This window comes from Calypte anna, chromosome 3 (genome assembly GCF_003957555.1).
Source record: "Calypte anna isolate BGI_N300 chromosome 3, bCalAnn1_v1.p, whole genome shotgun sequence".
NCBI lineage: Eukaryota > Metazoa > Chordata > Aves > Apodiformes > Trochilidae > Calypte > Calypte anna.
The window spans coordinates 63,007,797-63,019,756 of NC_044246.1; the positions used below are offsets into that span (position 1 = coordinate 63,007,797).

The 11,960-nt window shown below is 46.9% G+C and overlaps 1 protein-coding gene across 1 annotated transcript; it reads right to left on the minus strand.

Moving 5' to 3' along the window:
- Positions 1-1,222: 1,222 nt before the first annotated feature.
- HEY2 (hes related family bHLH transcription factor with YRPW motif 2) lies at positions 1,223-11,598 on the minus strand. The gene is made up of 5 exons (XM_030447457.1): positions 11,387-11,598; positions 10,159-10,237; positions 9,968-10,051; positions 7,232-7,313; positions 1,223-2,302 (listed from the first exon to the last, which is right to left on the minus strand). The coding sequence occupies exons 1-5, from the start codon at positions 11,467-11,469 to the stop codon at positions 1,617-1,619; spliced, it is 1,014 nt and encodes a 337-aa protein (XP_030303317.1). The 5' UTR covers positions 11,470-11,598; the 3' UTR covers positions 1,223-1,616.
- Positions 11,599-11,960: the final 362 nt, after the last annotated feature.

Genomic DNA, 11,960 nt, shown 5'->3' on the forward strand with positions numbered 1-11,960 from the left:
CAAAACGCAGTCAAAAAGGACTTCGTTTAATTAGTGATATGTAAAGACTTTTGCATAGAAAAAAGGTTAACAAAGTAATGCATAAAAGACCAACTAGGTACAGTATTTTTAAAACAAATATTTTAAAGTATATTTTGCATAATGTTTAACATTCTCAATGCTTATTGCTTTCTCCACACAGCAGAGAAATCAAGTGCATAATAATACATGCTGTGTTTTTGTTTTTTGTTTTGTTTTGTTTTGTTGGTTTTTTTTTTTACATAAAATCTCTAGTTCTTGACTGGATGTATTAAAATACTTAGGTTATTTTAAGTCACTGTAATAAAAAATGAAAGCAAACCATTTTATGCAGCACTAGTTGTCTGGGTATTGACAAAATAATTTACTGACATACCCTTTAATACATTCATTTTGGTTTGGAATCAAACCCACATTACAATGTTGGCATGTTAATAGCCAATTTAAAAATTGTCCCTACCGTAACTTCATTCATACCCAGAGTGATCATTCTCCCTGTAGCTGATAGTGAAAAGAAGAGGGATCTTGCACAGAATCAGCTAAAAGTAAATGTCCAAATACAGCTAAATAAATTAATTTGAACCTTTGCAACACTGAGCCCCTTGTATTGGCATGAATCAACCATATGCAAGTGTGCACACTTTAAATACATGGTTACTTCCAGATGCATGACAAATTCACTGTGCAGATACAAGCTAGCACCAAATTTCAGCCAAAAAAAAAAAGGGTGCCTCAAGGCTCACAGGTAGTGCTGAAATGTTCATTAATCCCAGCACTGATAAGATAATTGCTTTTACCAACGCTATGATAGATGTGACAATTTGGCAAGTCTGTACAAAGAAAGTGAACTAAGGAAGCAAGAACTAGGCCTGCCAAATTAAACATTCTTCCTCGGCAATCTTTTGGCTAAAAAAACCCTCTCCCCTTCAAGAGCATGCTCTTCCCTGGAAAGATATTAAAATCCTGAAGTTGAGTACAGGCCTTCCTCTCTCTCCCACACCATTTCTATACCTGTGCAACGTTATTTGTTTTAGCAGAACACACATACATATTTATTATTATTATTATTATTAATTATTATTATTTTCAAAGTCAGGCACTTATGAAACTCAAAAATCTTTTTCTAGCCCGGGGAGACCCGGCTGGTGTGATCCCTCACCTCTCTGCCAAACAAGGATGCATAGCTGGAGAATTACTAGTTCTAGCGTCTACGTATTTTCCAGGAAACCTCTACATGCCAACACGGTCACGCTGTGTCTGAGAGTCATTGCCGCTTCCTCAAGCTGCCTCCAGCGAAACAAACTGTGAAGAAGAAGAAACCATCCTGAAACCATCCTGTGTCCTCTTCCATGCCTGCAACAAGGAGCGGTGTGCCATTCCACAGGGGGCCTGCTGCCACCTCTTGCCGGGCCGAGCAGTGAGGACACGCTGCATCCCATCCTGTCCCATCCCGTCCTGGAAGCTCGAGAGGGGAGAGTGAGGTGTGTGTGTGTGTGTGCGTGTGTGCGTGTCGGTGTGTGTGTGTGTGTGTGAACGCAGGGGTGGGTGCGTGCGCTGAGGGAGAGGAGGGAGCCGGACGGGGAGGGGAGAGGAGGTACCTAAAAGGCTCCAACTTCTGTCCCCCAAGGTCTGTATGGTTTAGTGCCGGCCCCGCTGCCAGGCTGCTGCGGGCTGGCCGTGGCCGAGACGGCCAGCGGAGGGGTGATGGCGGTCGCCGCAGCCACGGCGGCAGCGGCGGCGCTGGGGGGAAGCATAGGGAAGGCGCCGGTGAAGGAGAGGGGGAAGCTCTGGGCAGCGGCTGTGGCTGCCGCTGCGGCGGCGTGAACAGTGGCGGAGAGGGACAAGAGCGAGGTGGAGAGAGGGGGGACGCAGGGTGCCACGCTGCCCGCCGAGGGGACTCTGAGGGCGGCGTCGGCGTGGGCGAAAGTGGCGGTGAGCAGGGCGGAGCCGTGGGGGGGCACGTCCGAGGAGAGTCTGCACGGGGCGGCCTCCGAGCCGTGGAGTCCGTTCGGCTGGAGCAAAGCGGCCGGGAGGTGGTGAAAGGCGGCTGCCCAGTGGTGAGGGTGCAAGGGGTGGTGGTGGTGGTGATGGGCCATGGAGGAGGTCATGGCGGCGGCTTCCCTCTGAGAGGCGCAGGTGCTGAGGTGAGACACGAGTCTAACACGCAGGGGGTCGGATGTGTCGAGACCTTCCACTGAAGTCAGGTACCGCGCCACTTCTGTCAAGCACTCTCGGAAGCCAATGCTCATGAAATCCATGGCCAGGGAATGAGCATCAAAATAACCTGCAAGAGGAAGGCAAAAGAGCGTTTGAGTGTGGAGACGGCTTCCCAGCCGACAACTTCCCAGGTTGACCGGCTGACCGGATCCTCACTCAGCCTCCAGGCCTCCCTTTTACGGGTTAAAATTTGCAAAGGGAGAAGTTTGTTCTTTGATCTGTAAATGATTTCTGTGACCATCCCTGTAATGCAATAGGCTGCTGTTGCTTTTGCAGGCAATGTACAAATTAAAAGAATTAAGTCCGTAATACTTAAAAAAGTTATACGATGCCTCTCCTGAAATTCCTCAGCAAGCTGCTGCAGTGCAGTATTGACTCTGCATGTGTGTGAACGGGGCGTTCATCCACACAAAGAAACAGGGTGGCGATCAGAGAGCTTGCATGTACTGCCCTGCCTTTTCTTCCTCACTCTGGCATTCCTAGTAACGCCCTCCAACTATTTCTCGGCATTGTGAGATAGTTGCTGTGACTGCTGCCGGGGTCCCATCTACTTCACAGAGTCATTAAGACAATATGACATGCGGTGTTATTTAACTACAAACTAAAAACATCTTGTTGTGACTCTGCACACACACAATAAAAAAGCTTTACTGAGAAAACGTTTTATGTAATGCCATTGCTAATTTGGAGATGGAAGACTGACAGTCATATGGCCCATGAGGTATTTCAACAAACAGCAACTGGTGCTCCACAGGCCTGGGACAAAACAGCATTTGAAAAAAAATAATTGCCATATTAAATGCACATGAAAAGATACTCCCTTTCTAAAAGGGTCTAACATCAAACCTAGTGCTTAAGTTGCAGCTCATCAACTACAAAAACCTATTCCAGTTTTGGGAATTTTCCTGTTTTAGTTTAAAAGTAGTCTCCTGGGGAGAATAATGCCCTATCCACTCCCCGGCCAACATGGTGTTTTTCTTCTTGCTTTCAGTAGAAATTTTTAGGTATGTATGACTATGAGGTGCACTAATCTATAAAGGAAGAATGTGGCAGCAGTACCTGAATTAGGCCTTCCACTCTACACTAGTACCTCAGTTACGTTCACTTCTATAAACTTTCACACAAAAGTGTTTCTGTCGTTGCAGTACAGAATTAACTCAGGCACACTTACAGATGGTGTTGCCCCAAATCCCCTGCCTGCCATATACCCCTTCTTGCCAAATTGCAACAGCGATTTTGATGCAGGATGCCTTGCTCATCCGAGGCCCCGTTAAACCCAGGAGAAATGCCAGCTCAGCCAGCAGATGAGTGGGCACGAAGGGCTGAGGACTCACATCAGGAAGCACTAACTCCTGGCAGCATTTTCCTGCCAGGTCCACCACGACCAAGTGATCTGTGGAAACACTGTGGTTTGAGTGAGCTCCTGAGAAACAAAAACCAGGCAGGCTAGCAATGGAGAACTAGCAGGGTACCTGCTCGGGTGCCAGCCAGCCTGGCATGGGCACTGCCTCCACGCCAGAGGCTCCAGGACCTCCGGCGGCTTCAGAAGGGCTGACGCAGAGCCAAAGCCGCCTCCTGGCTCTGGCCATGAGTCAGCCAGCCTGGGAGTCCTGAGAGACTGCAGCTCAAGCTAGGGCTTCCCAGCCTCCCTCCATCCAGACCGGAGGAGGCAAGAGGGATGTGGTTGTCACCAGTTTCCCCTGAGTCTGAGCTGCTGGCTCTGTGACGAGCCGTCCCAAAGCCCTGGTGATCCTGGCTCCCTCTAAGTCTCCTATGGTGGCCGAGACATGAGTGCAGAAGGGAGATCAGAGCTAGGACTCCCAGGCTCCATTATGTTTTTGTTTTGATAGTTGTCTTTTCCAGGTTTCCCCTTTTCTGGCTTACCCCTCCTGAGAGTGACTTAAAAATGTTCTTTCTTGTTTCTTTCCAAAACCCAAGAACATCCTCAGCCACCCCCCCATTCCCTCCCCCCCCCCCCCCCCCACACACACACCAGCGTTCCATAGCGAATGGGAATTCTCAGTTTTCCTTCAGCTTCCCCGGTAACCTCCCTGCTCTGCACCCAGGACACTGGCTAAACCATTTGAGATACATTAACCCATGTGCTGACCCAGGTGCCAGTCAATCAAGCAAGCTAAATGTTTAGTGCAGCTGCAATAAAACAACACCAAGGTCCCAGCGAGCTACTCACTATTGACAAATTACTTATCCTCTGTGCTTGCTTGCATGGTCAGTAAAAAGCCCTGGCCATAGGCCAAAATAATAATTCAACATGAACAGGAGACCATTGCCTGTACCCCCGGAAACCCAGAGGACCTCAGAGGTGGCAGCCAGCCTGCCTGCCTGCCTGGGCAGCTCCAAAAAGCAGAGAAGGGATGGGAGCCATGTCGGGTTTTCTTCCGCCATGCCCACCTCAGGCTGAGCATGCTGAGCAGCAGCTGACTCCACCCTGGGTTTCCTAGCCCCAGGCTTTCACCATCATGGGTGTCCTCCATTTCTGCATGAGGAGAAAGAAGACAAGCTCTCTCCAGCCCTTGGATTCAGGGAAAATAAGGGTCTCAGGACCCATTTCTCCTTGCTGCAATAATAGCCTTTGTCCATTGGAAAAATAATGGAACTCATTTTTTGCTGATCCAAAAAAAATTTCTGTCATGGAAGATGAGTTACAAAGTGGGAATAACCACACTTGCAAACAAAACAAACAACTGCTTCAAAAACACCCTAAGAAATTATATTTAAAGCTGTTACTTAGGTTGCAAAGTAAAACATTAAGCAAGCAGGAAACACAGGCTTAAACTTTGCCCAGTACTAACATGCAAACCTCTTTTCCTTAGTTTCTTAACCCATGCAGTGAGATTACTCTTATCACTAGGTCAGAAGGAGAAGATAAAGTCGTGGTATTTGTGAAGTGATGAGGTATTACATTGATGTGCCACCCACTGTGGACCATGATGTGGTAGGCAGCTGCAGGTACAAGCAGGCATCATGGCTCCCCACACTCTGACTCTTCATTCCCCACGGCAGCCACTCTCTCCTGGTGTCACCCAGGGCAGGGAGAGGCAGGGCAGCAGTAGCAAACCAAGGAAGCAACCGAAAGACCTGGGACTGCTAACAAAATCCGGCTTGTTCAGCCACAGCCAGAGGCCGAGGCTCTCCTGACACCTCTCTCAGCCTAGCAGCTCCTATCCCAAGTACTTCATCCCTTGCCCTAGTAGCTGGGCCACCCAACGTGACCCAGTTACCAAATAATCCCCCACAAACTTTTTTGGGGGCGGTGAGGCTGGGGAAGGAGGGTTCCCATAAAATTAGGCCTCTGATCAGCTTCACCTCCTGGTCCTCTCTCTGTCACTGCAGACACGGGAGAGGTGGGAGCTACCGCAGCTCTGCAGAGGAACGATGCACAGTGTGAAGCAGGGCTTAGGTTGGGAGAGCCGAGCTCCCTGTCAGGAGGGGAAGATGAAGCAAAGCAACCACCACTCCCCTCAATAGCTGAGCCTCAGTCGCCCCACGCACCCAGGGGGACAGACCCCGCTTAAAGCCGGCACGCAGCCGCGCAATTGAAGATGGCACCACCACGGGGGCGCATGGAGGATCCAAATTCAAATTGCACAAGTGTGATCAATTCTGGCATTTTGTAACTTTCAAGGGTGTAGCTTTAACAACTAAATAACACTTTTTAAAGGACAAATTCAGACATTAAAAATAACTTTTTTTTCAATTTTGCACATCTTTCAAGGAATCAAGAGGTATGTCTGTTATATGAAGGACAATAAAATTCCTTCCAACTCTTACAGAACTGGCTACCCATTTTAATCTTACATAGACTCCTAGCAGTAGCCTCTTAATACCTAGAAAATACTTATTGTCAGCTGGGAGTTAATTTTTACAAATAAAAAAATACCAGTCTTCTAAATGCTTTCTTCTAACCATCTGTTGGTAAGCATGCACTGAGTGTAAGTTGAGATCTGTAATCACTGCAAGGTACAGAGAGGAGCAGTAATTTAGCCATGGGCGAAAAACTTTAATCAAAAAATGGATGAAAGAGAACAGCAGCATCTTCTTTTCTAGCCTTTACCTATATGGCTTAGTGAGTGCATGAAAAATCAGCTAGTTTCTATCGCAACAATTTGAAAAATAATCACAGTTGATGAGGTTGTGGGACTGGACGTTGGGCCGTGCTTTCAGGAGGCCAGCAAGTTTTTCACTGCAGGTAAGTTTCCAAATCATGACTACACAGAATACCTCGTGGGCGGCTGATATCATTTGGCCCCAGCCCCAGGACTGTCAGCTTGCACAAGCAAGGTACGCTTGCCTCCCGGCAGCCGCCCCAATCTAGTGGGTCAGCCAGTGCAGCCCCTGTGTCACGCCAGCACCCATTACCAGGGAGCTACCCCGGACTTCTGACACACACGTATGGGATATAAACGTAAGTGCAGAGAGAGCTGCTAGCTGTCTGCCTGCCTGTCTGCTTCACGGACACCTGGAGCTGCACAGAGCAAGGCTGGAGTTTCTTCTGCTGAGCGAGATGGTCTAACCTGGCACTTAAAAGTTTTTCCAGAACAAAGGAAATACATGAACAATAAAGAAGGTTCCTCTCCCTACACTTCCTTCGGTATTGCTGTTGGATAATGAGGTTTAGCATCAGTTTTGTGCTACACAATTGATGCCACAAACCTCCTGTTTATGTTTGGTGTTTGTGTATTTGTTTTGTCTCCCTGTGCAGATTTCAGTGCTCTTTGGAAACCCCAAACAAATCTCTGACTGGGCTGCCTGTGAATGAAGCCTTTACTCCCACAGTGTTATGAAAGCAAACACAAGCCCAGGGTCAAGTGCTTCTTTTGTCCCAGTAGTTCTTTCCCACGAGTTCAATCCTGCCATTAGCATTGATTTCCACTCCTTTAATCTGGAAACGCCTATCACAGCTCCTTAAAGCACTTTTTTTTTTTTTTTTCTGAAATTTCCCCAAATATTAGAAAAGAAGCCATGAGCTCCTTACCTTTACCTCCCGTCGCCTGCAGCATCTTCAGATGATCCACTGTCATTTGCAGTATTTCTGCTTTTTCTAATTTGGCAGATCCCTTTGAGATAAGAGACTCATATACATAAAGGCTTACAAGTACTAGAAACTTTAATTTTATATACTTTCCACTGAGCTCAGCCTTATGGTTTCAATTTCCCCTATCATTAGGGCATTCTCAGCTTACTCCTTTTGTGAGCATCTGCCTCCCAGACTTGGTCTAAGAATTAATGCCTTCTCCTCTCCAGTGACACAAGCAGCGGCAGCAGCACAATTTTGCTTTATGAAGGCCATAGCCCTGTGTAACACTGTCCTTAAAGATAGAGTAAAGGTAACATCTTCTTCATGAAATGAGAGAAATACATCTTTGGACACTCTCTTTTCAACCACAAACACAAATGAAGAGCTGGCAGGACAGGTCTGCACAGTGATGAAGACCCTGCTGCAATCTTTTTTTTTCTGCTGCTATTACCAGTAGGTGTCCCTGTGGACACACACCCACAAGTATCTCCCTCTCTTAATCGCCTATTAATTTTTCACATGTTGTTTGGCTGCTGAATATTCTATTCTAATTCTGCACTGAAAAAACAACTTCATAGGCCACTGTATTTTAAGTTAGTGAGAGGCCTAGTTTGCAGGGACATGAAGCTAAACACTGTGAGACAGAAAGAGTAACTTCTCTGTCTCTTCTCTTCTTGAGAGTGGCTCACAGAGCTACAATAGATAATAGAGAAGTATAAAATACAACTTGAAAGGTAGCATTAAAATATTAATCTACTAAAAAAAGCTATTTTGTGTGGTAGCATTCCCCTGAATATCTGGAGCACGCCCAGATGACTGAGTTGACCCTGCAAATGTTATTCCAGTGCAAGAGATCATGCCTTGGCACCAGTTAAAATCAGGGCTGCACAAGCTACAAGCCATCAGCAGATCGCTTCCTGCAAGCCAAATTTTTCTCTTAGTTATCATCCAGGCCACATCACTGCTCTTGGCCTCCTTGCAGCCTCAGCCAGCTTCACCCCGGGTGCATGCCTGCAATTGAGGTGAGGCTCAGAGCCTCCTCCGCAGCCCCGCTTCCCTGGCGCTAATCCCTGCGAGGGACTCTGGAGAGCAGAGCTGTGATGTGGGGAGGCAGGCGGAAGCGAAACTAAACCTCCAGCTTGGAAACCTCAGTGAGCTGAATGTCAAAGAGCTGGAAGAGGGCTGATGACTTTGTCCTTGGCGTACTGCAGAAAAATGGTGGGGCTTTCTGAACAAAATGCAGCGCGCGCTCGTTTTTACGCCAATGTATTTTTTTCAATCTGATTATTACTTTCAGCTCTTCCCTCGTGCAAAGGTTGGTGCACGTGCAAATTTTTGGTCAGAATTCCCCATTATGCATGTGACTACATCCTGTACTTTTCTCGGATTTCATCTTTTCCATAGACACGGTACAAGCTGTCTCAGTGAGAGTGACTAATAGCTAAAAACTGCATGGCGCTGGGTAATTTCCAAAGGCTCTGTAGGACTTGTTTTATAATGTTTGTGGTTTTCAAGAAGTAAACAATAAAATGGGACAAACAACTGTTGTCTCTTGCCCCTGTTTATCTAGCTGGAAATACCCATCACTTTGTTTTGCCAGAACACACGGAAAGGCACAGTTACCACTACTAGTTCTTAAAAGTGCATTGCATGTGATGCAAGTGATGCTGTCACCACAATTACAACATTTAAGATTTCTATTTAGCTCTTGTTCAGACCAAGGATGTAACAGGCCTAATATGATGCAGCGCTTGCCATGCAGTCACAGCTAACATTCAGCATCTCTAAATCCCGCTCTTGAATTTTACTTTCTTTTTTTTATTTAACTACTACAAGGAAGTCAGGTTCTTTATTTTCAGTTGATTCCTTTTCACTGAAACAGAGTGTCAGTTGCATATATCCATGCCTCCAGTAAAACAAGAAAAAGCTAAATATTGAATCAAAGCCCAAAAAATAAATTCAAGTTAATAAATATTTTAATTTAAATTACATAAACAAAATGCCCTTTTACAGAACAGATTGTATTCTAAGACTTTGATCTGTATTTTCATGACCAAAGAGCTGAACCCAAATTAGCTGGATCCTTCCAAGACTTCCAATTGAATACTTTTTCTCTGAAAGGCTCTGAATATATCACTGACTTCACTAGCTCACATGACATAGGCCAATTGCCTCACCTAATGCCCAAGTTCTAAAAAGCCATTTTAAAATGTGAAGAATCCAGGGTGACTGTTCCCTTTTCAGGAAACTGGACTGATTAGTTTGCAATTGAAATTTCAGATTAAGAAAGAAAGTTTTCTTAAAGTAGGGGTGAGGAAGATTATATTTAAAGATCTAGACAGAAGGTTAACTAACATACAGGTTTGGGAGAGTAGTGTTGCGTTTGGGTTTTTTTAAAAATACGAAGTAAAGTGCATTTTTAAAAAAACCACCACTGGAATTCATCGGAAGAACAGAGGCAACATGAACACAGTTACCCTTAAGGGAAAAACAAGCCAAAGAATGGAAATGTTTTTCAGCCTTATACTGAATTATGTTTCTAATAGTTTCGCCACAAGAAAGCATTTTATTGAAATGCCTGTTTTGTGCCAGATCAGGACACATACAATATTATTTTAATGAGTTTTACAAGAGAACTAACATTGCCAGATGAGATACAGAATTAAAAAAAAAAAAAAAAAAAAAAGGGCTTACTTGTTTTTCAAAAGCAGTTGGCACAAGTCGCCTCAGCTCTGATAAACTGTTATTTATACGATCACGGCGCCTTTTCTCTATAATCTATTCCCAAAGAAACAAAACACATTAAGTTTATAAAAGAAGTTGAAGGGCAAAATCAGAGCACACACACAACTTGTCACACAGGAAAAGAATTAAACACAACATACCCCTCTTCTTTTCTTTCTCGCCATAATCTGAGATGTTGTTGTTGGGGAATTTGATCGAATGACAGAGCTATTACTTTGCCTGTGAAACAATAAAAGTATGTCAGGTGTTGCACAACTTGACGTTGCTCTTTCAAGACACCTTAGGTCATGATATTACATCTGCATAGTGCCTCTCACTGCATTTTCAGTGCTTAGAAGATGTGCTTTGCACTGCACAGTATTTTCAGAGAGAGATACACTTATTTTTTATTGCCCCAGCATGTATGCTGAATTGACAGAGCACTGTTGGAGACACAGATACTTTTTGAAGACAGTTCATTGCCTAGCTCCACTGATTTAATTTTCATTACATTTAAAGCCCTGCCCCCCAAATACAGGCTGAAGAACTGAGGTGAAAAACACATGAACCAACTCTATATGCTATCAGCAGTGGCAAGTACATGTATGAGCACCCCAACCTCTACCTGGCCCACTAACTTTTGACATTCCTGCCCACTGCTACTTGAGTAAATACATGCCCAAGTACAAAGCCGTTGCCTAGCACACGTCTGTCATGTTGTCCTGCATCAAGCACAGAATCCAAAATCCATTTCTAAAACTCCACTACACACAAAAAGGCTTTTATTTCATCAGCAGCGAGGGGAAAAAAAAAATCCAGTAGCTTTTGATACTCATTTAGCCACTGGCACAGATGAGAAGATGCTTCTGTGTATGTGCTTCCAAACTGGCCCAGCGCGGCCCCGTCGCAGTCCCCAGGCCGGCCCTGCCCAGGCACACAGCACAGCCCACCTCCGGCTCGCACACGGGGTCTGCTGAAGTTACCATCCAGCTACTGAGCATCCCTGCTTACTTTCCACAATTCAGTTCCCACTGGGTCGGATTCCCTTAGTCTGTTCGGCCTGCTCAGGAGCTATCTGGGGAAAGATCTGGCAAATTAAGCGGAGCTAATGGACTGCAGCCTGGTGGCTCCTAAGCTACTTCAGTGCTCCGTATAATTTCAAGGTTCAGGCAGCTCGAACGCGGGGTAAATTCTTGAGGGGTATCAACAAGTTGCTAGTAGTCGTAGAGTAAGATAAAATTGCACCCCGCTTCGCATTTGTGGGACCGCCCTCCAGCCCGACTGGGCGGCTGGGTTTTCCTCTGGCTCTGACCCATCCCGGGACGCATCCCGACCCCACCTCCGCCCGCGGAGACCGCGGCACAGGGGGGACGGGTGTGCTCCACTTACCCTGAGTAGTTGTTTTCACTCCCCACGTCTATAGTCTCGTCCATGTCGCTGTCTGAGGTAGTTTCCTCGCAAGGTCGCTTCATCGTGGGCACAGGGCTCGGCGCAACTTATAGCCGGGATGGGGACAGAGATAAATAAATCCGGGAGACGGGGTGGGGGGGAGGGAAGCTCCGGTTCGGCTCGCCTGGGCTCCACTCCGCACCGCCAGCACAGCAAACCCCCTCTGAGGCGCTTTCCCACGCCACGGCACAGCCTCAAGCCCGACGGCCCGCCCCCGGCAAGGCCCGCCCCGACAGGGGTGACGGGGAGGAGGGCCGCCCACCGCGGGGCGCGGAGTGGCGCGGAGCAGCGGGCGACAGCCCTGCGGGAGACCCAACTGCTTCGGCCCCCGGCAGGCGGGAAGTGGAGCAGGGCAGATGACCCCAGCACTGGGATGGGAAAGGCGGGGAGAGAGATTCCGGGGCAGCCCTGTGTCTTGCCCTCCGGGGGAGAAAGAATTGGGATCTGGTTCGCAACACTCCTGTGTCAGCGGACGGGGGCGGTGCCGCTGTGTCACTCGACATCTGAGGGGGCT

Bases quoted from the DNA above. Each gene is read 5' to 3' on its own strand.
- HEY2 (XM_030447457.1), bottom strand. From the start codon at position 11,469: ATGAAGCGACCTTGCGAGGAAACTACCTCAGACAGCGACATGGACGAG. The intron at 10,052-10,158 runs GTATGTTGTGTT...CTTTGGGAATAG, and splicing joins CGAGAAAGAAAAGAAGAGGG to ATTATAGAGAAAAGGCGCCG. The intron at 2,303-7,231 runs GTAAGGAGCTCA...TTCCTCTTGCAG, and splicing joins GCAGGCGACGGGAGGTAAAG to GTTATTTTGATGCTCATTCC.